We start from the raw sequence: 25,722 nt of genomic DNA, 5'->3' as shown, positions 1-25,722 counted from the left end.
ATTTAAAAAAATAGAGTATTTCTAAGCAGACCTAGCTGATACAGAACTGCACAGAGCAGTCATCAGTGTCCCTCTCCAGCATTTCTCTGTTCACACAAGTGTTCCCATCTTTTATGACAGGGCTCTGGTTGTCAATTCTATCACCTGAGGTGGGGTACTCAACTACATTGGTCCTTCTGAGAGAAGCCTATGCAAAATACTTAACAATATGGTTTGAAATATACAGTGAAACAAACATTCAAGAGGGTTTAACTTGTCACTTATGTTTAAATACCTCAAACAATAGTAAACAAGATAAAATTTTGCCAATCAAGATCGTTGGGTTTCTTTCCTTTGTTGAATCATAAACCATCTGACAACTTGGACTGATATCACTAATGTAATTCTGTAAAGTCTTAACCAGATTCATAATCAGGAAATGCAAGATCCTTTGGGCTTAAAAGGATTCTCAGCTGCAGACTGGACTATATAAAAAGTATTTTTCATATAAAACTCCTCAAATCCCACAGAGCTTCCTTAATTTATCTAAATGTTAAGGTTTCTGGTTCAACAAGTCTCAAAACACAATTTAGCCAGCACAACAGCTTTATTTGACAATTTGAATTACACACAATTCAGTAAAAGCTCACAGGAGGAACAGCACGGAGACTTACCACTTTTTGGTATTTCCTTCAATTAGAGGCAAAGCCCAAGGTCTCCAGTTAACTCCCAAAGTAAGAGAACAATACTTGGTTGTTAACACAAGTCATGTTAACATGTAAAATATCTAATTAGTTAATGAAAAGGCCACATCTTCAACTGCAATTAGAAAATTTTTAATAAACTTTTGGTTTCTTTTGGTATGATAAATTGCCACATATCCTACAGCTAACAGGTAATTGAACATCATGTTTTCCCAAGGCATGTAAGAAAGCAAACAACACTGCCTCTGCATTATTCCACACACCTTAAAAATGAATGCCAGAAACGACTGTTCATGTGGAATTTTATTTCCTTCAGACATGCTGATGCTCTTAGGGAAAAAAAAAAGGAAAAAAGAAAGGAAAAAAGAAAGGAAAAAAAAGAAAGGGGAAAAAAAGTCCAATCCAAACTTTTCCATACACAGTATCTTGAGGCACAGGTTCCCCTACCCTTAAACGAACTTTTTACACAGGCTGTATCGTATATTACAACATTGTTCCTATTTGAAGTTATGGCACATTGACTTTTTGGGGTGAAAATAGTCTCCTCTGTGTTCAGCTGCTACAATATGGCACCAAGTTAAAAGTTAACACCATGACTACTCTGATACTTTTTTGCTGGCTATTTTTGGGGTGCACATAAATAAAAGGCACACTTTTGCTGTCTCCTCTCAAATCCTTTATGTAATGTACAAGCCTAACTTCCCAGCACTGCTCCAGGCCTGCTGGCCCAGTGCAAAAAAAAATATTTAAGTCAGCTTCCAGTGCTAGTAGCAGCTTTATATGTTTAACCAATGGCTTTAGTTTAGCATGCTACTTCCACTGTGGTGATTACTGATGACAGGTCAACAGTGTTCCTGAAAAAGAAAATTACAAATCCTAAAAAAAGAAAAAAAGTTAAAATAAAATTATTTATATTCACTTACATGTCTGTTTTCCAGATGTGTTCACAATGTTCAGAAAGTGCACATTTTGAAGTCCTTTCAGTACAAATGTCCATGACCTACACATTATAGCAGCGCCACTTGCAACAGTATCAGTGAAGAAGTGTCAACCCTGCCACCACTGATCCTGTTCTGCAAGAGCATCATGAAATTACAATAATTTGCTCTTAGCTAGAACTTAGTGTCCATAATGTCTTCAGTATGATATTTTAAATATTTACATTAAACTTTGTACAGCAGTCAGAATCTGGAAAGCAGAAGTTTAGTAGTTTCACTTTTTGGCGCTCATTTTTACTTTAAATATTTTCAAGAATGAAAGTGATCTCACAGCACATGAAGAACCCTTAAAAATAAAAGCTCCACTAAGCATTACACACTGTTAAAAACTTACCCCATAAGATTTAGTTACTGATTTGTGAATCCTTACAAAATTACTTTTCGTGATTTAACAACAGATAACATTGATGAAATTATCATATATAAAAACAGCTTGGGTCTTAACATCAATGGTCTGACAAACATATTTTAACAAGAATATTCTGAGTTAAGACTAGTGCTAAACTTAGCTCCTAAATATAGCTAAATTCAGGTTTAAGAGTTTAGATACTCTCAATTTAATATGCCTTTAAAAAAGGTAAAGTCCAACTTTCAGAAGAGTCTGTAAAAGAGCAGTTTCAAGTAAGTCTGGAGTAACTAGGTACTGTGGCTAGAGTTACCATAAATACGTACTACATGCTGACTTGAAAAGATTGCGTTAAAAGAAGTGTGAGTTGAACCACCACCTTTGAAGGTTCTTGCTTTGGTTATTTTTAAAAAAATCTGACTGCTAAAATAACAGTGCAAGTTCACTATAAAGCCACATGCCTCCTTCTCGATGTTCTCTTACCAACTGGTTTTCATTATGTCCACTGCCAGCAATGGACATTCTGCTTGGAAAATCCACCTCCTGCTGTGAAAGGTCTGGCTGAACCAAAACAAGAAAGTAATTCTGATACCAGACTCAAAAGGGAACACAGTATTTCATTTAGTTCTTGTTAAGAATATTTAAAAACCTTCTTCACCTACAGTCTTTTTGAAACACAAGGCACAAATAGGGAGTGGACATTCCAGCAAAAGGTGATTGTCTGAAATTAATAGTCCACCGCAGTCTTCTAGTCCAGCACAATGAAAGATTTCTGCTGTCCAATTCTATGCCACATCTTCTAGATAATCTGCAACATCACTTAACTGAGAAATGGTAAGGTCTTGTGTGATGCTTTCAAGCTAGAAAATAAATGAAATTTATGAAATTTAATGAAACTCAGAAATCACAAAAACAGTATTACGTCATTTATTCCTTCATAAACCTTTCATATACCTTTTGACCTCAAGCTGTTTCAGTGAGATTACAGTCCTTTAGGAGGCACTCAGATCTTGAGATACTGGGGTAAATCTTTGTATGTTGGGCACTGAACCAGCTTCAAATACATTTTACACAACTAGAAAGGCACAGTGAGTTGTGCTACTCAACAACTGTTGCAGGGTTTTTGTTTTGTTGGGATTTTGTTAATCAATATAGCATCTAACTTAGCAAGGATACTAGGTATAAAAACCAGAATGTAACAAATAATAGAACCTTAACACACAACCTAAGAGCTAAGGATAACTGCATGTTACTTCACAGAAGGTTGGAAAGCCAAGACAAAATCAGAAGAATACGAAGAACAGTAATTTAAAAATAATCATACTTTATCACTGGCATTTGACTCTTCTGTTCCCACAGAAATTTCATCTATTTCTTCACCAATACTGATGTCACTTTTTTCTGAGCGATGACTCGTACTAAAGAGAAAGAAAACCACAAGGACAGAAATAAGACTTCCTTATCAAACATCCAGGTATGACATTTACTTTATACCTGACATTTGATTGGAATTTCACTTCCTAGGAAGTTAGATGTGAAGTTACATAAAACTCCATAACAACTAAAGGCTTTTCTACCTAAATGAAGCCATAATAAATACTGTGAATACTTAGGCCTTGATCATGCAATTTACAACACCAATACCTCCATATCATAAGCATAAGGTTGTTAAATATTTATGACTACTCATGACGCTTTATTTTCCAGTTGAATACCTCAGCATTCAGCATGATTATTGACTAATTGCGTTAATTGCTAAAACATTATTAAGTGCATGGTTCAGGAAAAAAAACAAACCTCAAACCCCTTCCACAAAAAGCTCAGCATAGTATCATGCTGAAGTTAGCAGTATGTTTTAAAGGAACTCATTATCTCTATACAAAAAGAGATATGGTTTGGTTGTTTTTTTTAACTTGTAATTAAATCTATTAAAATAGCAAACTGAAGTTTAAAGGATTTCAGAAGTACTGACAGATCCCAGTGATAGTGACTGTCTGCCATATTATGAAATAATTCAAGTATGCTAGTGGATACGTTTATACTACATAAGCAGTTATAAGCACTTTTACACCTATTGAGGTGTGATCCTTCTCTTACCTGTTGAAGTCATCAGCATATTCATCATCATCTCCGTTTCCTAAATAAGATTTAAAAGCTATTAATCAAACAAGTTTTCTCTTCAGGAAACACAAAAACCCCCAATCTATTCTTGCACCAAAATACATGGTTTGATGACCAGGCAAAGTGGGAGTAGATTAAATTATTTACAACGATTAGAAAGATGAGTTGTGTTTGTCATCATTTAATGTCAGTATTATTAACATAAACTGTTTCAAAACTGAACATACATTTTCAGGAAGGTAGCTGCATTGCTGAATACAAACTTTAAATACTCGATCGCTCTGTTTTGAGAGAATTCTTCCACTACACCTTCTTCATATTGCAACAAAAGAAAGGCAACTTTCAGAGGTGTGGAGGACAACCAAATATGTCACTGAAAAGCAGTAATACTTACCAGGCTATCTTTTACCAAAACACATAAACCTGCTCTTTTCATAGAAACCTCAACAAAATTCATCACTTGGTATTAGTAAATGCTTGCACAGAATGCATCGAATTTTTGCTCCATGCGTAAAGTATTAACCCACAAGACACCAGTTTTCACTTTTCTGGATTTCTTTAGATCACATCTTGCTTTTAATTACATCAAGCTTCATAATCTATGTTAAATAGAATAATGTAAGTAAAAGCTGAAGATTTTTAGTTCAATATGTGTATTTGAGTTTCTCAGATTCCTTTAAGAAGCTGGGGCAGAATTTATCAGTTATGGGCAACCAAAAATGCCAGAGCTTCCTCATGTTTAGCAGTTACTTGCCTAATTCCAGGGATCCCAGCTTTGCATTCACCAACCGCAGGTCTTTTAAAACAGAGTTTCTATCCAAATCTGTAAACAAAAGCACTTATATCAGAAATTGGACTTGTCACTCATCAGTAAGATCCCACTTACACAAACAAACCAACCATTTATAACAACTGTATATCAACCTTATGTACTTTTATAGTATACTACACCAATATCATATTTTATTTTCACAGTTGAATTCTGATAACATTTAAAACCTTGAGTAGTAAACACGAATAATCTCCCACTACTCAGGGATTTACAACATGAAAGCAAATACCTCTAAAGAACCAGTACAAATAATTTAAGATAATACAAAGGAATAAGCCAATTTCAGTTTAAAACTGAGCAGTAGAATTATATACTCCTTTATACACACTGCTTCAGATGCACACAAAAAACGGGATGTGGTAAGTATTTCATGCACCAAAGCATAAAATGCCCCAGTGATAGCACAATATATCCAAACCAGCATGCCATCACTTGCTAAGAAAACGCAACGGTAAAACACATTACAACCAGCCACATACTCTATCATTCTTCCATCTGAATGTGTAGCTCATTCATTTCATTACAGAAATAACTTCTACAATCATCAAACACAAAAATATACGAAAACTTACTATCAGACTCCTTTAGCAAAGGTGCACCAGTCAGGGAGCTTAAACCACTTTTTAGAGCTGGTGCATCAGAAAGGGATGCTAGACCTCCTGTTTTATTAGTCTCTGTTTTCCTGTAAAAAAACAAACAAATAAGTACTCCACAGAGCTGTCAAATATGCATCATTACCTTCTTTTCTGTTATTAAATTGTCAAAAAACTAGAACAGCAATACTACAGCAAAAAAAGAGCAAGGAAAAAGGACTATTCATTCTGCAACCCTAAAAGCAGTAGGCAGCTCACTAGCACAAGTGTCAACCACAGCACTGACCAAGAAAGCCACTTTCTCACCCATGCAAAGACTTCCACCTGCCATCTCTCACAGACAGAGCACCTTCATCAGCATCACTATTTATGTCTAAGGACCTTTCATCATCCCCATATGTAAATGCAGCCAAAAGAGAAGAGATTCAGATATAAATCAGTACTTCAGTTTGTTTTACATCTTAGAGAGATTACGTCTGATGAAGCTATTAATTCTAAGAGCAGTCAGTTCATAGAATAAAAACCTCTTGGTTACACAAGATAGACCTCACACGTCAAAGTTCATTTGGCTACTACCTAGTTGAAATCCTACTTGCAAGTAAAGGATGAAGAAACAAAAATTAAAAGAGACCAAGATTTTCACATTCAGTATTTCCAGAACTGTTTGCTATTTTGATTCCAATCCTATTAATAATGGGCATCATTTGAATCATTCATTATATCTAGCTCTAAGTACCACAAAGGGGATTATACCTGAAGAATATGGGGAATTTTTTGCCCTCTGGAAGAGTTGCCAGGAAGGTAAAAATGGGCAATTCAGCACACACAGCTCAACTACAAATAGCTTCTTGATCATTTGTCAGCAACACATTCAAGCAAACCTTATATGGAATGTTACAAGAATAGCTGCATCACAGTAACATTATGTGCTACAAAATACTACTTGTGGACTGTGACTCTACTACAGACACACATAATCTGGAAGCAATTTGTCCTGGGGTGACTTTATAATACTGGTATCCCCAGTCGTCTGGTTTATGTTATATATTAAGTTCTGCACCTTTAAGACTGGCTTTGAGAGCAAGAGAAAGAGAAGAAGAAGCGCGCAGTTTGTGTTAAGGAAAAACATCACTCCCACACATCTCGCTGGCGGGACTGTGGTGTCTGCAGCACGGACAGACAGCGGGACAGAGCTTCTCTCTGGCTTTTAGTTAGTTCTAGCTAGCTGAGGCAGAGGAGTTCCCTGGACCTTTGTTTGTTTTTTTTTTCCCAATTTTCTTGGATCTGTGCAAGCCTGCTCTGGACTGAACACCCAGCCAAACCCCGGGAGCTCACGCCTGTGGCCCACCGGGGCCTGGGCCTCGGCACTTTCCAGCGCCGGAGGGACTGATAAGGAACTGAGCGAGCCGAGCTACACCACATGAAAAAGACTTTTTTTCTTCCTAGATTTGCCATCCCATCAAACAGCAAGAGGTTTTATTATTTAATATTACTCAATTTCTGTTAAATAAACAGCTTTTTCCACTTCTCTCCAAGGAATTTTTTTTTTTTTCTTTTCCCGGACCAGTTGGTGGGGAGGGGCATTTCCCTGGAGAAATCCCCATTTAGAGTTTTCCTTCCTAATTTGCCCTAAACTAAGACACAATTTCTTCTGCAGGGAGCTTCCCTACTAGGAAAGACATCCTTACTTTACTAATTAATTAGTCTGTTTCTTGGATTGTCTTTTAGAAAAAATCTAGTTTATCCAGTTCCAAGGAAAATTTATATTGCTGTCATATGAAAATGCTCAAAAATAAGGACTTAGTAAATATTATTATGCAAAAGTTTTCAGACTTTTCTAATTTACCCAATTTAACATTTAGACTATCTGCTACAATGGTTTCTTGGATCAAAGGCTAGTTGAATGAGCTCTCGAGTAAGGAGGAGTAAATGCACTCAGAATCAGTTTTAATCCTGACATTAACAATTATAAAAGGAGAAAAGAAATACTATAGTAGGGTTAGTTGCAACATACAATATTTTCCAGAGTACAGCCAATGCTCTTTGAGGAAGAAAAAGTCTACTCCAACAAAAAACATCCAACAAAAGCTGTATTATAAAAAATCTTTCACAAAGAGTCCATTCATTTACTAGCGAGAGACCTGGTTTACCTGTCATCATTACTTTGTGCTCTACCAGAAGATTCCTAATCTTAGACTAAGCATCTACTCTAACAGTAACACAAAAAAGCTTATGCTGCTCTGCCCACTATCAGCATAGCTGGGTGGAAAAGCCAACTGTCAAACCGACTTACAAATGATTCTGCAACCTCATCGTAATGTCTGCTAAGCTGGAGCAATTCTCTGATTACTTGAGCACAGCAAAAGAACATCATGACATAATCCTGAAGCATTGCTCAATACAGTGGTATCTAAGCTAAGCTTCAAGATAACTCAACATGATAACACAAAGATAGATTTTTCAGTTTTATAACAAAGCTGCTGTATAGCTCAGTCACTAGTTCTTGTTTCAAATGGCATTTTTCAGTCATCAGGCTCCACAGATAAACAATAAAAATGTGCTCCAGATCCATCTGCAAAATTGGCACATACAGAAGTAACAACACTTCACTGAAAACACAAAAGGTGTTGCAATGTTAAGAGAAAATCCTCAGCTGTAAGAAAACTTTCTTTGTTATTACAGTCTATGGAGTCAGTTTAGAATGTTTTTTGTATTCCTAACAAAACCATACCAATATTCAATGCACTGTCCCTGTCACTGTCTACTTCCTTTAGTACCACTGCAGCTCTTTTTCAAGAGGAAACACTGATGTCTGTGCCTCATACATGTTCATTCCACCAAAGAAACAGGCTGGGAACATTAGATACCCTAACTGAGGCAGTTATGAAGTGATATAGGTTTTACCACTCATAGTACATCCAAGAGATCTCAGAGGGCACTGCATAGAATAGAATAGAATCATGGAATAGAACAAAATCAGAGACGTGAATATTTTGGAAACAAAATGTTACAGATCTGAACACTTACAAAAGCAAATAATAATAGCTCTCAACTTATAGCTCTCAAAGGTCTGCAAGCATATAGAGGACTAAAGAAACTATGTATTAAGAAAAACATCCATGTTACCTACCAGCTGTAAGTTCTTTCTGGTTTGGGTACAGGGTCATCAAAGAAAGAATCTTCCTCTACATCATCTTCATCCACAACTGGATCACTTTTTTCTTTGGTATTCAAGTCTTTGTTTTCTAGTTGAGGATCTAGTTTTGTTTCATTAGGCAGAAAATGAATACTTCTTTTGCTTGCTTCCCCTGATGAGACACTTGTATCACTCTGAGTGTTCTCAGTAGCCTTAAAAGATAAAGACTGGAGTAAGTATTCATGTCACGTAATACTCTAAGTGTATATAAAAATGCACAACACATAACATACACCTAGCATCACTTTTTAAAGCATTACCTCGAATTCCTAAAAAGTACTAGTAAGTTCATTAGTATCATCAAGAATCACACCAGAAAAAAAGTTGTTTTATCACTTTAGAAAGTGTTCTTTATTGTTGCTGCCATTAAAAACTTTTGTTCCATCCTGTGCATTGCTATGCTATCTACATCACTTCTATTATAAAAGCAAACCATTTTAAAGTATCTTAGTTATCAAATAAAGAAATCTAGACAGATTCTTAAGCGTTTTTCATGTTATTTATATCTCTACAAAGGTTCTTAGTTATAGCTAGTCTTCAAAATAAATCAATTTAAACCCATGAAAATTACTCTAAGTTCCATATTAAGTGGTAATCTCTGCAATACAGTATTAGGTTTTAAAATAATAAGCATAAGAAAACTGGAGTTACTGGCACATTCTCTCAAGTACTAACCAAAAATGACAAAAGCGAGACTTTAAAAGTACATAACTTTCAGTCTTCTTCTCATGCTTATGGCTCAGACCTACAGTCTAGAATGTAAGGACAATTCCATGTGCAACCTTTAACATTAAGTCATACAACTCAGGGTGTGGTGAAGTGGGGAGTCCCTCCTACCGTGCCTGCAGTGAGAGGTCTAGAGGAAATGGCCTTAAGATCAGATAGGGGGATTTAGATTACATACTAGAAAAAAATGTTTCACTGTTACGTTGGTCAGACATTGGAACAGGAACATTGGAACTCAAGCTGCAACTTAGCATGGCTTTGTGGACCAAAGAAATATATTCCAATTTACCTAGATAATCATGGTGCTGGGAAAGAAAAATGTTTTTATCCTATTACCTAGCAAGTAATACTGCTATTTTCACTTTCCCCTAGACTTATTAAAATTAAGCTAATAAAAGATTTATTACAGTAGCTTCCTTTCTACAAATTAACAGCAGCAGTTTTGAAACAAAACAAAAAGTATTATTTAATTCAGATATGTATGTAGGTTGTACTATCTGAAGTGGTTTTTTATCAGTCATTAACTTTCACTCAGATGGCTGAAGCCAAATTTTCAAACTAAAGGCCATGCAAGTGAAAATTACCTTGGTAGGTCTTTTTCATACCAAGGCTATTTTACCTCAGTCAGAGAATCACATGCAATTGCTGTCAGTAGCTCAGTTTTTCTAGGGCAGGAAAAAGTACTTAAACCTACAAGTAGTAGTAATAAAAATTTTGATTTCCTATTCTAGATGAATAGAATTGTTTTTGAAAATTAAGAGCTTAACGATAGCCTGACTACAATAAAACGGAAGCTACAGCTACTTTTCTGTTCTGGGCCCTGTACTATGCCATGACAGGAAAGTGTAAGCACAACAGTTCATCTTTGGAACCATATATGGAAGTTTTGCTGAGTGGAATAAATATTTTCAAGTTGCAGATCATTTAAGTGAATACTGCCATATCTACAGTTTCATAGGAGTTCTCTCTTTTACTCATCTCACATATGTTACGAAGCTTTTCATTATATATCATCTTACCTTATTTGGTATAGAGTGTGCACTTGACCGTCCCTCAGATGATTTTGATGTGGGGCACTGGCTGTCACTTAGAACAGGAGGCACCTAATAATCAAATAAGCACTTACTGAAACTCGTATTTCATTTTGTAATAACTAGCACTGGGGAGGTCGCATCTCAACTACTGCATTCAGTTTTGGGCCCCTCACATTAGAAAAGATATGCTGGAGCACGTCCAGAGAAGGGCAATGAGACTTATGAAGGATGTAGAAAACATGTCCCAAGAGGAATGGTTGAGGCAGCTGGTCTAGACAAGAGGAGGCTCAGGGAGGGGGTGTGGTGAAGTGGGGACAGTCTCTCCTACTGTGCCTGCAGTGAGAGGTCTAGAGGAAATGGCCTTAAGATCAGATAGGGGGATTTAGATTACATACTAGAAAAAAACGTTTCACTGTTACATTGGTCAGACATTGGAACAGGTTGCCCAGAGGGGTGGGGAGTCACCATCCTTGGAGGTGCTCGAGAGGCATCTGGTGCTGGTTGGTGGGGGTGAGGGGTTACAGTGATGGTGCTTTGCTGACGCTTGAACTGGATGATCTTAAAGGTCTCTTTGAATCTCAATGATTCTCTGATCCTATGATAATTGCATCCAAGAAGAAACAAGACTACCGTTCTCACTTGGACAGTATGCAAACCTTGGCACCGGGAAGACAACTGAGGTTTGCACTAGAGAAAACTGGGAAGTTATGTCACACACATTATGGAAATCACAGAGTGAGGAGAACCAGGAGGGCCTCTCCCTTCTAAATTGCACTACAGGATTTGACTCCAATACACTGCCGGTATGTGTCCCTCAGCAAGTCAGTTAAACACCCTCCAATACAGAGGACTGCTCAGTGGAGTCCCCATAACAGGACAGGGACAGAATGGCCATGCACAAGGATCTTGGCTTTCCAGGGGCACTCCCAGACTGATCAAATACAAGGAAATACAAGGGCTCAAGGAAACTCCCGTTTCATCTGACAGAAAATTGCTATGTTAAGTCTATTATAACTACTCCTGAATTTTAGCTTTATTTGGGACACTGAATGCATCCTGGGTGTAGAGAACTTTCTTCAAAGTCACAGTCAAATACTATTGGATTTAACTCAGTCAACATATTAATTATCTATTCCATTCAAATACTACTGTCATTGCCTTCAAGTAATTCAATCCTTTGATATATTTTATTTTAAGTACATATGTTTTCAGAAGAGCTTTAAAGCTTTTGACAAAACTCATTTGAGGCTTTTCAGGTCATATTAAAACTATAAGTATGCCAGGGAAAACAGGTACAGATAGAAGTGATATCAAAACTACACCAGAAATTAGAAAACAAGTGGCACAGTGTTTTGTGCCATTTATCTAGAATCATTCTGTGCTACTAGGTTGCAGTAGAATATTAATAAAGACCTCTAGGGTGGTATTAAAAGTAATTGTCATAAAGTTCATTTTTTATCTCTCAAAAAAGTTGAAGGCAAAATATAATAAAGACCTGAAACAGTCTAATAGTACAACAATAGCCAAGTGTTCAAAATTTCAGTTTATTTTTCATCACTGAAAAAAAAATTAATAAAGAATTATAAAGAAAGAAATTTCAAGTTAGTATTACTTACTTCCCTACCGCCTGAAGTCTTTTTCTGCTGACACTTCCTAACAACCTCCAACAACAGGGGACCACCCACAGTACCTTCTGCTTCTGTAATTCCCAAATCTCGAGCTAAGTTTTCTCGACCATCAAGGCCATTTAGCTGGGGGTGACAACAGAAAAAAGAAGATTCACAACATTGAAATAATCACCAGAAAATTAAAGACAAATTTTGTAATATAAGAAAGTCTTATTTAACACAGCTCTACCTGGACTAAAGAGTGATTACTTACGATATCTTGTTACTTGTGGACTGAAGTAATAAAACCATAGAATCATTCAGCTTGGAAAAGACCCTTAAGAGCATCAAGTCCACCACTACACCATGTCCCTAAGTGCCACATTGTCCTGGTTTAGGGCAAATTTAGGGAGAAAACCTCTGAAAATCAACACCTCTTTTAAATACCATCTATTGCATAATTTACTTCTGATCTGTACCTGAATTTATCACAGATCATGCAAAGTTATTTTAAATATGCACGAAGCACACATTAGCATGCTTTGGGATTTAAGAATTTATATGGCCAAATTACTTTATCCTATCACATTTAAAAGTGGATCCAAGGACACCCAGAGAGTGGTCCCAGCAAATTCATGGATGATGGGGAGCTGCCATTGCTGTGCATACTGAACTATGCTTGCATAGGTCTACACTTCCTTTCAGTCTGTTTCACATTAAAAAAAATGTATGGGTTTGGACAGGAAAGGTGATGAAAGCAATTCGGTATCATCCAAAAAACCCCACTAAAAAATCCCAACAACACTTTTTCAAACTCAGCTTCACACTGTAGGAGAAGCAGAATGCTACAGCAAACCCAGGTTGGCTAGCACAACCCCAGATGGCAATGCTACAAAGGGCACCAGTTCATCTTGATCTCTTATAAACATTTAGTTACATTTCCTACCAGAACACAGGTCAAGCAAATACTGAAGTAAGCCACCAGTAGTCCAGCACACGGGATAGAGACAGTACAAGAAACTGCTCAGAGGCTAGTAGAGACAAAGTCAAATCTCTCAGCACCATACACAGCAGTCTTGGCCAGCTCATTTAACTTTGACCAAATTTCCTTTATGCTCTGCAATAGGTGAAATGGACACATTTACTGGAAAACAGAAGGGGTGTTTCAGAGAACATAAGATGCCTTTACAATGCAAAGGAAGCACTGCTCCCAAGAGTGAGTGGCAACACAACACAAAGTGTGGCTGTTTTCATTTGTTTCTATTTGGTAGTGTGAACATGAATCTTTGTACAGGTGTGTTCCAGTAATACATTAGCAATTCATTTGGCTAAAGATATTTGGCAAAGAACAGAGTTGCATAGGATTTTCTTTGCATAAGCCCCTAAAAAGAAATACGAGGTTCTGAGAAACAGCAGTCAACTAATTGACTAATTTGAAAAAATTGGATTTTTAATATATTAACTATTTAAACTGACTTCAAGAAAAAAAAGGTACTTGAGATATAATGAGAAATTCTGCAGTGAAATGAAACTCCTTCAAACCCAAAATTATTATTAAAACCTTTATATCACAAAAAGAGACAAAGGCACAAAGATGATGAAAACCCTCTAATTTAGTACCTAAAGGCTTAAAGCAATCAGTTGGGACACATAATCACTGTAGATCCCTCCTAAATGAACTATTTTATTAAATCACTTCTTGTGATATCTCCACAAAGTCCTTTTTGTCACTGAAATGTCTCTCAGAGTAGATGACTGACATTATTTTAATTTTCATGCAACAATGCTAACTTAATATTATGACATAGTAAAGTTAGTGGCAAAAAATGTTGCAAGATTATGCAGGATTCATATACTATTATATGATTCCACAAAAATTATCAGCTTGTTAATTCGGAATTAAATTATTATCTAGCATTGATTTTGATAAAGAGAAATATTAATATTAGCCTACTATCCTGAAAAATGTATTTTCATGACACTAAATACCTATTACAGACAAAACATAAAAAAAATACTTTTAATAAAAACAAGTAAGTGGTTTAAACAAATCAGCCATAGCTTCTGCATTCATTGCCATGCACTTCAAGCATTGAGCACTGCAAACAAACTAAACCAGTATATCTTACGGTGCTTGATTCAGGCTGAAAAACAGCTAAAGTAAAATCAAGATTGAAAAACCGTAGAAATTCTGCAACAAGACCTGCTACCAAGCGACCTAGAAAGAAAATGAGAAGAGTTAAAATAGATCAGACAGAAACAAATCTTATTTCAAAGATTTAACAGTAACACCAGCACACATGGCTTCAGTATAAACATCGTTTAGACATTCAGCAAACTGCTACCTCATAGCAAGTTTGTACACCAACAGCCTAATTTTGAACTTTGCCGTCATATGAAAATCATTACAGCCAGTAATACTGCAAAAGCATTACAGACTGCGTACTAAATTCATGTGTAGCATTTTTATAACTATTCAGCTGTTTCAAAAACATCATTTTGACATCTGTTGTCCATGATGCATTCACTCCAGTACCTATGCCCTTAGTTTTCACTGGTTACTCTTTCTATTGGTGTAGAATGTCTCAGCATGACTGTAAGACATCGTGAAATATTAACTTCAATGCCTTAATCACCTTTATTAAAAACAGAACTTCAGCAATATTAACTTTAAAAATTATAGATTTCATTATATTCTGAATGAGTAGTAATTAGGACATCTGAAAGGAACAAAAGCATATTTAATGTAATAGAGACTGCACTGTTAATAAGATTCAAAGATTTAATCCTTTGTGACCTATTTTAATTATCTTGAGAAGTATATACTAAACAAAGAACTTACCATCCTTTGTACCTAAAAAACTTTTCAAGCTTTCATTTACCAGAGGTGCTTTGTTCTGTCAAAAAGCAAAAACCAAACAACAATTAATGTCATCTATATGCTAGCAAGAAATTGAAAACCACAGCAAGCTAGTGTGCAATACTCTGCTGCACAATGATGCCCTGCCCATGCAATTCACTTCTTAAAAATCTACCTTTGTATGAATTCTACAACTATAAGTAAAAGCTATGTAGCAATAAATTTATTAAGGCAAATTAAATTTGTCTCGGAGCTAAAGCAATTTCACCAAAATTCTTAATAGCATACTGATTTTTATTTATCTAATGACTGAAGAGGTAAACTAAGCAGGTAACTTCCCAAGTTGCTCCTCTAATAAAGTGCAAAGTTTAAGGTAATTCAGTCCAACCTTTTAAAAAATGGAAATTTACGAATCTTCCAGACGAAGTGTAGACCATGCTAGCTACTAGAACACAAATCAATACTAATCTTCTATTGGTTAAAAATATCAAAGATATTATAAAAAAGGTTTTTTCTCCCTTGTTAGATTTGCCCTCTTCAATTTTTAAACAGAAATAAATCAATGTGTTATGTCTGGGGTTGTCAAAATTGTTCTGTGGTTTTTCAAAAGCAATTCTAAATGCCACTCCTAAGAGGGAATGGATATCCTGGGTAACAAAAGGATCAGTTATACATATTTATCACTACAGTTGCAAATTTAAAATATCACGATACATGTAACCTTTTTGAGAAATGGTGAGCTGAAATGTAGTGTAGGAAATCTGTCTTCACACTACTTGAACTATTGCTATAACTCTCCAGGTCATGTGAAAGGCTGCTCTCTGGATGCTCCATAATACCTTCCCATAAAGAGATGGCACTGTTCTTTTGTATCAGTCTTCCACCACATCATCTTCAGCTATCTTATGTTAAAGTTCTGGAATACAGAATCTCAGATCATAGAATAACTACTTCCCATCCTTACTAACATCCCAATATTGTCTGCTTCAGTTAAGCATTTTTCCAGAAAGAGCACAACCACCTAACCAGTAGAGGAATAGAAGTTTTCCATTCCTCTCCTTTTGAAGCAGAGAGGCTGGACATACATCACTCTCTACCCTCCAATTCTAGAAAATGGAAAGACAGAGGAAATGAAGCAAAGCTAGCAGAAGAGGTCACAAAACCGGTATCTCTATACCACAGCAGCACTGTTATGCAACCATGAATCAGTATCTCATTCCCCTTATATTAATATAATGCCGAAGTATCAGTACATAGTCCATCTCTTTACTAAGAATTCATCCCTAAGTGTTAAAGCAAATTATCCAGAAGCAAGCCTACAACAATCCTTATGGGAAATACCATAAGCATTAGCATACTTGGCATCTTACTGGACTAAACTGCCTTTGAAATATACTTGTCAAAACACCCCAGTATAAAATTTCCAATTTCAAAAGACATTATTCCGTTTTGATAAGATCTTGATCAGTCAAGTAGATATCTTTTTTAAAAGATGTATTTGTTGGAGAAAATACTTAGCTATTCTGGTCAACTGGACAGAAGCCATATAAATCCAGCAGAGACAGACACTTAAAATTGTAATTTCAAAAGACTATTTAACAATTCCCGTATTTTAACATCAGGAAACACCCTGATAGTCTTGTTTTGTGTTCTTTATGAATCTTATGCAGAAATACATCTTTTTATCTTGTTACATTTCACAAACAGAAAGTACTAAAGCTATGATATTTAGTTCCACACAAAGGATGTTTTTCCTTTTTGATTTATTTTTTAAGGTTCTCTTACCTCTACTTTCTCTTGTTCTTCTAATGCCAAAAACACAGCTGCACGTAACTCTGCCTGCCAAATAAAAAACAAAATGAACAGCATTACTAAAAGCACCTTTTTCCTAAGCAAATAGGATGCAAAGAGCTAGCAAGCAGCTTTACAGCTATTTGTTTCTCCTCAAGCAACTTGGCAGGGACTGTAATCTACATCAGTGCAATTAAAACACTTAAGATTTACAGGCAATGTTACTTGAGGCAGAGAAATAATAGTTTCCAGTCTGAGAACAAGACAGGGGGCAACATAATTTGATACAAGACTTCCTAAATTATTTCTTTGTACATAAAAAGATTCCAAAGTACCTAAATTATCTCCTATTAGTTTCTTCTGAGAGAAACATCCATCTCTTTCAGGCAGCTCCAAAACACCTACTCTTCATTTACAATTAACTCAGGAAATATGAACAAATAGGCCATAATAACCCATTAAAAACTAAACATTACGATATACAAATTGCTGATTTCTTGTCAGAATACACTCAAACCCCCAGAATTTCTCAAGGAAAAGAGTATGATATCGCAGTCATTCAAATACTCCTGGTAGTAATGGTTTACCTACTGATTTTAAATATATTATTATAAAGAATCAGAATTCTTCTAAGGACTACTTTGAATATTGAAGTTTAAGCCTTGCCTACTTTTAAAAAAATTTTGTAAGCATTACAGTTTTTCTGCTTTCAGTGAACATGTCAAATGGATAACATACATTTGATGAATTAGTTTGCCACTTTAGTCAACTCTTAATCTGACATTTTGAAGTCAGTAGATAACACTGCAGTAATAAACTAGAACAGACAGCATATTAAAGTTTTCTCAACAGCAAAAAAAGAGCAGAATTTAAAAGAAAAATGTATTTCCATAACTAAGACTAAGACCAATATGAAGAATGTCTGGACTTTCTCATATATATTCCCAAAGGTAACTATTTAGAGGTAACTAAACATGAAGTACCTGGTCACTCCCACTAAAAATATAAAACCAAAAGCAAATGCCCACCGATAAAAAAAACCCAACAAAGCAAAAAACTCCCAACAATCCAACAAAAAACCCCAAACATCAAAACCAAACCAACCAACCAAAAAACAACTAAACAAAAAAACTCAAATAACCCTAACCCATACCAAACCTTTCATGGGAAAAACAAGCACTTCTATTTTAAGGAAACTCCTCTTTGGACACATTATTGAAGAACAAAAAATATGCAAAATATTAAAAGGATTTCTCACCAAAAGAAGAGTGAAATGCTTACAACATTATAATTACATATAAACATATAATTATAATTTTTAAACATACAATTACAATTATATGCAATGATCATACTGACACTGCAATCACATTTTTTCAGTTGCTGGGATACAGCACTCAATCAGAAAATCCTCTTATGAGCAATTAATTTATTTATTATTCTTACCTTTTCTTCATGTGTTGGGGTACAGCTGTCAATCGGCAAGATCTTTTACACACCCCATTAACTTAAATATTATTCTTACAAAATCAGTTTTCATTTAACTTTGCAACCAACGACTAATAACTTGTTTATTTAGTTTTACCTCACTATGATAAACCTGAAACAGTTGCAAGGCTTTCTTTGTCACTTAGGCCACAGAAACCAAACATATTTACATAAGAGGATAATAAAAATAACAAAGCATTCCTGACTGGCTGTTACAACTTTTCAAAATAAAACACACACAGTCAATGCATGTGGGTAGGGGCAAACCCCCCTTAATGGTCTGGATCCTGGGACTGGAGAATAAAGTTGTCTGAAAGCAGTTGCCAGTACATCAGCTAATCCAGAGTCTGACCTGCTTTGAGATTCTGGTACAATATTAAACTGTCACTTTTTTTTTCACTTAAATGGGATTGTTTGCATGCTCCCCTCCTCTAGGTCCAATCCAATGGCTTTTAATTATTAACAGAGGTGCTTTTCTTCCTCTTCTTGTTTATTTAATGACACATGGTCAATTTCTCTCAGATGTTGCCATTCCCCGTGAATAGCTGGTTCACCTTTATTTACTTTAGTTCCCAATTAATAAATTTAAGGTCGGGAGCTGACCACCAGAAGACAATGCCACTGGTACTTACACCTCCCTTTAGCTTACCTGCATCATCTAGATCTAGATCATCTAGACCACCCTAAAGCTCTTCCACATATAGGCACCCCTGCAATCGACTCTCCAATCCTGTAAGCATCACAATGTTTGAAGTTACACATTCCTGTACTATCCCCACAAGAAAAGTTTACACTACTACAACACACTGAACTTCATCCTTTGACATGGGTACTACTCAGATCATACACAACATTCTCAAAATATCACCTCAATAAATTTGGACAAGGAACCATACACTAGAATTTGTGTGAGGTCAAAGCAGTAATTCTCATCTTCATGGAGAAGTAAAAAGCAACAGTAACAAAGCTGAGGCCAAAGGAATAATCACCCCAGTACAAGATGAATCATACTTCACCAGTAGGATGGACAATGTCATATAGGCTTTTCAAGACCTGAGGCCAGTCAGAGAATTTGAACACCAGAGATAGAGATCACCATCATCAGGTAAGGCCACAGAAATTTACTCTCACCAGCAGATACAAAGGTTTAGATAACTATACAGATTAATTCACTTACAGTGCTCTTCTCACACTTCTTTTGTTTTTACTGGGTATGAACGGATTGCATTTCTCTTTGCCCTAGTACCCTTTGGCACCAGCCCAATATGTGTTTCATACATAGTTACAATCTGCTCTTGTCATTTTCCACACTTCCGTATTCCATACTGTCTTATTCTGCTAGCAGTATTCAGCACAATCCAAATACATTGTGAAGAATTTTATTCACTGTCTCGTAGTAAAGCTTGATACTCTAATTACCCACTCATATTCTTTCTAAGTCTTCAGTAAAACACGGTTATATCAACAGATGTTGATGAGTAAGTGTCTATCACTTGTACTTCCATCAAGCCTACAGACTTCTTGCTCATACTGTGAAAGATACGCATTCTCTTATATCTCTAAGTAGTTGTATCAGGCAAGAGCTCATGCCAATGAAAGAGTAACTTTGTTTTACTGAACTTGGCTAAAACAAGTAAGGCAATCATTGTATATGACAAATACTGTCTGTGTTACAGAAATGTATGGGTCAGTGTTTTGAAATAAAATTAAATTTCTCCTTTTCCTCCCAGGCATTTACAGCTCATCAGACAATACCGGTTTTTACTGATTATTGTTGTACTAGAAATCCAAAATCTAAGTCCATTAAAAAAAGCATGTTTTCTGTATTGAACTACAGTATCCCTCTTTAGAACCTGGGCAAGTTTACCCTATTCCAAACAGAGACCCTTTCGCATATACCCTAAATACTGTCCATGAAAACAGCTCCCTCAATCTGCAGTTCCCTGGAAAAGAGGACAACATTTCTTACTATCTCAAGAGCTCCCCCAAACACACTTTTAGGTGGCATCTCAAAAAATGCCTATCTAATTTGGAAATATGCTTTTAATAGGAAGACAACAAGTACCTACATTAACAGGTTATTGGTCTGATTTAGCAGTGTGTTTGTAAAGCCATCCACAGAACCTTACATAGCAGATACTGGATGAAAAGTGAAAGGATAAGACTTTATCTTATATAGAGACCTTCAGGACCCTCAGGACTGAAGGATGACCTGTAACCAGTATCTACCTCCCACTTGCAAACTCCAAAATGTATAATATTTAGCATAACCAAAGAATTTCTGGGCAGTTTTTTGGTAGTATTTGTCTTTGATTGTGCTAAAATGGATTTGTCCAGGACTTAAACAAGAGATCTGATTTTCCTAAGACAAAACTTGAGACAGTGTTTTCCAACAGGAAAATACTTGTAAACTTCAAACACATTTCTACCCTCAAAGCATCAAAGCAGGCACATCAGTGGCCAAGATGATTTCTTAGAATAAGTACAAACTCTGGATATGGCTTGCTTCTTGCATTCTGTCTCCTTTGTACAGCTACACAATTCACCTGCAATCCCAATATCCCAACACCTTCCAAAGAGATCTCATCAAAATAATTTTTTCCTATCAGATTTTATTCATACTTTTTACTCCTGGGGCAATATTTCATATGAATGAGCAATGGTTTTCCAACACTGATCTCCAAATACTGTGGAATACAAAGTAAAAAAGTGGGAACTTCAACTTCATAAATAGCATTGTACCTATAGCACAGCTGAGTATGACATTGTCTGCTAGTTAACAGAGCCTTTTTGTTGCTTCGTACATCTCTCAGTATTTCTACAAACCTTTTGAGTTCTGCAGCTTCTATAGAGGAAGTCCTGGGCTTCTTTTTTCATCCAAGACCCATTAGCAGAAACCATAATATAAATTTCAGCCTGCCAAACACATATGCCGCCACTCTTCGCAACCCACTTCAGCAGCTGAACACACAGTTTTTTGAAGCCATACAGGCAACATTGTGTATTCCTTAAGAGACAAGGGGGAGGCAAGTTCAGCAAGTGCCAATATGGGAGACACTTCAGAGATCTGCAATGGGCCAGCTGGAGGTGCAAAATCTCCTGCAAGCTAGCACTCACAAGATGTTCATCAGATGATAGCGTGGTTAAATGTGTGTGTTTAGGATTGTGGATTAAAGCAATGCATAAGATTTCACAGGGTAATGCTCAGAGACCTTCCAGCTAAAGCACAGGAATGTGTAAATGCCATCTGCTCCAGCATTGTGGAACAGCCCAGTGCATGCCCAAGCATAAACACTCTCTTGCACCTGTAAAATTTAGTGGCACACAGGCACCTTTCTGCACAACTCTCAGCATCTGTATTTCCTAACTCCTAAAGAACTGTCATACACCTTGGTAGATACAGAGCAGATGCATTGCTCTGGAAAGAGACGTGGCAGAACATCAAGCTGTTTAACTGCTGGTGATCAACCCAGGCTAAACTTCCGTGTGCACCGGGATAAAAACTTCTACCAGTCTATATGCATCACAAATCCAAGGCTGTTGCTATAACCAGCAACATCTCTACCAACTTTACTCAGTAGTAGTCTCCCTGTCATCTCCATCTGCAAAACCTGTAAAGGTTCTCATCCTTCAGCACGTGGTGGGTATGCTCTCCCCTTTGCCTGCTAAACTTTGGAATCTTGGCTAAGTGACATAAAGGAGTGATTGTGCACACATAATCCTTTAGATATAAACAAACAAAATCCTGGACTAAGAGTGGAACCAGTCGTACTTAGATTCCTCTCAGAAAATATGATGAGGACCATATTGACATTTAAATGTTGAATTTCAGTTAGATTATTAGAAAGAATTAAAAATTGTTATATTTTACTTGACTTATAAAACTAAAAAGAAACAGATGCTATATAAAAAAAAAAATATTCTCCTTGAATCCAAGAGTTAAGTTGATTTTCTGGTATGAGCCACTTCAAAACAAAGAAAGCATCACAACATGCAGAAAACAGTAGGTTACAGGGCAGTGCACAGCATGCTCATCATGACAGTTAGTAATTCTAAGACATTTAAAAGCACTGTTCATTATCGTACATGGATCGAAGATGAAAAAGCAAACAGGACAATTTTAACTGACTTGTGCACCTGCTCATATTAAAAAATAGTACTTTTATCCTCTCCAACATCACACCCCTTGTCTGTACCTCAGCTGTCCAGGTTTTGAAGCAAATTAGTAAGAAATTAGCAGTACCACCTGGTCAAAAGCTTTACAAGGCATATGACATTAGTGATGCTAATCCCACCACGTAACTGTAACAACAGCAAGTTCCAGAGAAGATGCAAAATTCAGGTAATATAAACTTAAATTATTCCAAAGCAAGAGATTAAGATATAAACCAAAACAAAATAACAAAGAAATACACAACAAGCATAATGGCTCCTCTTCCTCAGATGACGACAGTTTCCCTAAGAGAAAGGTCACATTCTCTTCAAGACAGAACACCTCTATTTGTACGCTATCACACAGAAACAGTGATAATTTTCACTGAAATACAAATATCTGCAGTTATATTATGTGTTTACAGAATTCATTAGAAACTGTTTTATTCATCAGACTAATTCCAACGATTAACAAACTATACATAGTAAACATCTGTTCCATATACATATATTTAAGTGTGTATATATACACACACACACATTGCAGTTTAGAGAATACAGGAAATTCTCAACTACAGGCAGCAAATACATTTATACAAATTCCAGTTTTCACAATATTAATTTATTAATTACTCCAACACTCAAATTTTAAGACAAATACAAAATTCATGAACAAATTTTTAAAATATCATATAAGTAACCTTTTTTTCAGTTAAATAATTTATATCAACACCAATGCACCCAAGAAATTAATCTCAAGAATAAATTAACAAATTGCAATCCATTATAAAATCATGTTTTAGTAGAGAACTAAGTTAGAAAAATAAATTTCTTTCTAAAAATTACTCGTTGCTACAAAACGTGTGACATTGATACATTCCATCCACTGAAATAATTCTAATCCTTCCAGTGCTTCATACCAATGCAGCTATACATTGACCACATACTTTTCTCCTGAATGTAGCTACTTCAATAAATCACAAATACTTTATTGTAGCTTTCTAGCCTCTAGCCTCATCCATCTTGAAAAATGGTTACTTCTCATTCTAAAGTAGGAAATAAACATCAGTTTTGATAACATGTAAATGCTCAGTTCTACCACATAATAAAAAATATTGACACATAATAAATAAACACTACTGAACAAAATTAAGTTTAATTAATTTTAATAAAAGGATGACTGTAACATTTTTAATGGATGGTATAATCTAATTTCAATTAAAAGATGACAGCTTGTTCAAGCTTAATTCTTCCAGCAACAGGCTTTTTGTCAGGTAATAGAACAAAGTCTGTAAGTCATTAACACTGCCAATCAGCACTCATCAAACTCACATGCCAATTAAGGTTTACAGCTAAGAAAAAATGCACCTTGAGTTCCTCCAGTCAAGAGCCTTAGCCATAAGCATACCAGTTATTAAACAGTAACACCTTGTGTTAAAGGAAGACAGTATCTGGCAAGGATGCTGCATTTTGTATTTTCTAAGTCATTTGCTAATTTGCCATAATGGTACCTTACACAATATTGGAAACCACACACTTTAAGCATTATAGAATAGTGAACTACAATAAACTTATTCACATAAAACTCAATGGGCGAGCAACCATAGTATGAAAATTTATATACTACACAAAGGTGGGAATTAAGAGACAACAGTTCATGATCTCAATGTGACCCAAATGCCTTGCCATGCTCTTTTTAATTACAATTTTACTATCACCATACTTGCATTATTTAACAGTATGTGAGTGGTTAACAGGTGGCCCAAAAGGCCTGTCTGACATCTATTAGAAAAGCCTCACTATTCAGAACACAGTTACTTGAGCTAGAATCTTCATTCACTTACAGAACTTAAATAAGGATCATCCATCTGAAAGGGATGAACAATATGGTTTTGAATATTATTTTGCTGAAAAGTATGACTACTTCAAAATACAGTAAGCTTAAAAATACATACACAAAGATGCTCTCACTTCCATAAACCACTTCAGTTGTTGAACTGTTCTTGAAATATCAGCAAAGACCATCCACCTCTGGAGACTTAAATCAGCACTGTGGATAAACTCCACCATCCCTGATGTGAAAGGTTCACTTCATTTCTCCTCCAGCCTTGAAGGAAACCCATTTATTTTGAGGTTTCCATGTCTGTGTTACTCTCTATTATACAAAATAATTATTGCTGGAAGCTTTTAATTTGAACAAGAATCCACGGAACCAATTTTCCTACCCTTTCTGACACAAGCTCAGGCTGCACCACAGGCTCAGTAGTCGTGTGCATGCCATTATCTTCCCTATGTTTTCTTTAAGTAGCGCTATTTGTTCCCTGCAAGTAGGCAGCATCCCCTGAGAGTTTCTAGACTCAGAAAGCCTTCAAGGCACAACTGAAGCAACCCACACTCAAGAAGAACAAGTGCTTATAATAGCGACCCACAACAACCCCCGCTTGAAATTTTCAGTAAGGGCTTTCCATATGGAAGCAGGGATTAATTCCACCCACCCCGTCCCGCACCACGCTGCTGCCCATTGCTTCCAGCCAGTTTGGCGGCAGCAAGGGAGCTCTTGCGGCCACACGGCACCGAGAGCGAAGGCACACAGCCGGGGCCGGGCTCCCCACGCTCCCCTGGCTCTGCCCGCCCGGGGGATCCCGAATTCCCGCAGCCGCGGGGCAGCGCCGGGCGATGGTCAGGCCCCGGGCCCTCGCACCAGCTCCACCACGAGCGGCCGGGGAACACCACGGGGAAAGCAGGCGCCACCGCCAGGCCGCGACGCCGAGGGAGCGCTCCAGCCGGGAACACCGGCTGCAAGCGGGAGTGAGTGGGGACGAAGCCCGGGAAGCCTCGGTCCTCCCACACTCCGCAGGGCCGCGAAGCCCCGCCAGCGCCAGCCAACGCTCCCCGCCGGCGGGAGGCTCTCCTTCGCCCACCTTAATCTTATTGAGCACCCCGCTGCTCTCCAGCGTCTGCACCAGCAGGTCCCGCAGCTCCGTGTCCTCCTCCGTCGCCGCAGCCGCCATCTTGCTTCTCCCTGACAACCGCCCAAACCGCGCTAGCGGCGGGACCAGCCCGGCAGATTCGCCGCCGCCGGAGGCACCAGCCTAGGGCGGACCCAAGGGAACGGAGCGGACCGGGCCGGTGGCCACCTTCAGCACCGGCCCGAGAGGGGACGCAGAAAGGCCGCGGCCACCCGGGGCTTTTGCCGTCCGCTGAGCCTGGAAACTGCGGCGGCGAACGGGCAGCGCGGGCGGGAAGTTCAAAGCGGGGGCGGCCGTAACGGCTGAACTGCGCGCCCACAAGCGGC

The 25,722-nt window shown here is 37.2% G+C and overlaps 1 protein-coding gene across 3 annotated transcripts; it reads right to left on the bottom strand.

Moving 5' to 3' along the window:
• Positions 1-567: 567 nt before the first annotated feature.
• CEP43 (centrosomal protein 43) lies at positions 568-25,722 on the bottom strand. Of its 3 annotated transcripts, XM_005526945.3 has the most exons (12): positions 25,349-25,716; positions 16,782-16,835; positions 14,979-15,033; positions 14,266-14,354; positions 12,146-12,280; positions 10,515-10,598; positions 8,704-8,921; positions 5,553-5,662; positions 4,903-4,971; positions 4,125-4,164; positions 3,352-3,445; positions 568-2,887 (listed from the first exon to the last, which is right to left on the bottom strand). In XM_005526945.3, exons 1-12 carry the CDS (start codon positions 25,436-25,438, stop codon positions 2,813-2,815), a joined length of 1,113 nt encoding a protein of 370 aa, XP_005527002.1. In that variant the 5' UTR covers positions 25,439-25,716; the 3' UTR covers positions 568-2,812. The 3 variants fall into 3 exon arrangements, with proteins under 3 accessions (XP_005527002.1, XP_087909652.1, XP_087909653.1); XM_088053526.1 differs by lacking the exon at positions 10,515-10,598 and having other exon boundaries at positions 25,349-25,722; XM_088053527.1 differs by lacking the exon at positions 14,266-14,354 and having other exon boundaries at positions 15,019-15,033; positions 25,349-25,717.

Source organism: Pseudopodoces humilis, chromosome 3, assembly GCF_049639895.1.
Source record: "Pseudopodoces humilis isolate 2021_Gansu_Grassland_sample_001 chromosome 3, ASM4963989v1, whole genome shotgun sequence".
NCBI classification, from domain to species: Eukaryota; Metazoa; Chordata; class Aves; order Passeriformes; family Paridae; genus Pseudopodoces; species Pseudopodoces humilis.
This window is presented reverse-complemented; position numbering and strand designations above follow the sequence as displayed.

Bases quoted from the DNA above. Each gene is read 5' to 3' on its own strand.
- CEP43 (XM_005526945.3), bottom strand. From the start codon at position 25,438: ATGGCGGCTGCGGCGACGGAGGAGGACACGGAGCTGCGGGACCTGCTG. The intron at 15,034-16,781 runs GTAAGAGAACCT...GCTTTTTGACAG, and splicing joins AAGAACAAGAGAAAGTAGAG to AACAAAGCACCTCTGGTAAA. The intron at 10,599-12,145 runs GTAAGTAATACT...TTTGATTATTAG, and splicing joins AGACTTCAGGCGGTAGGGAA to GTGCCTCCTGTTCTAAGTGA.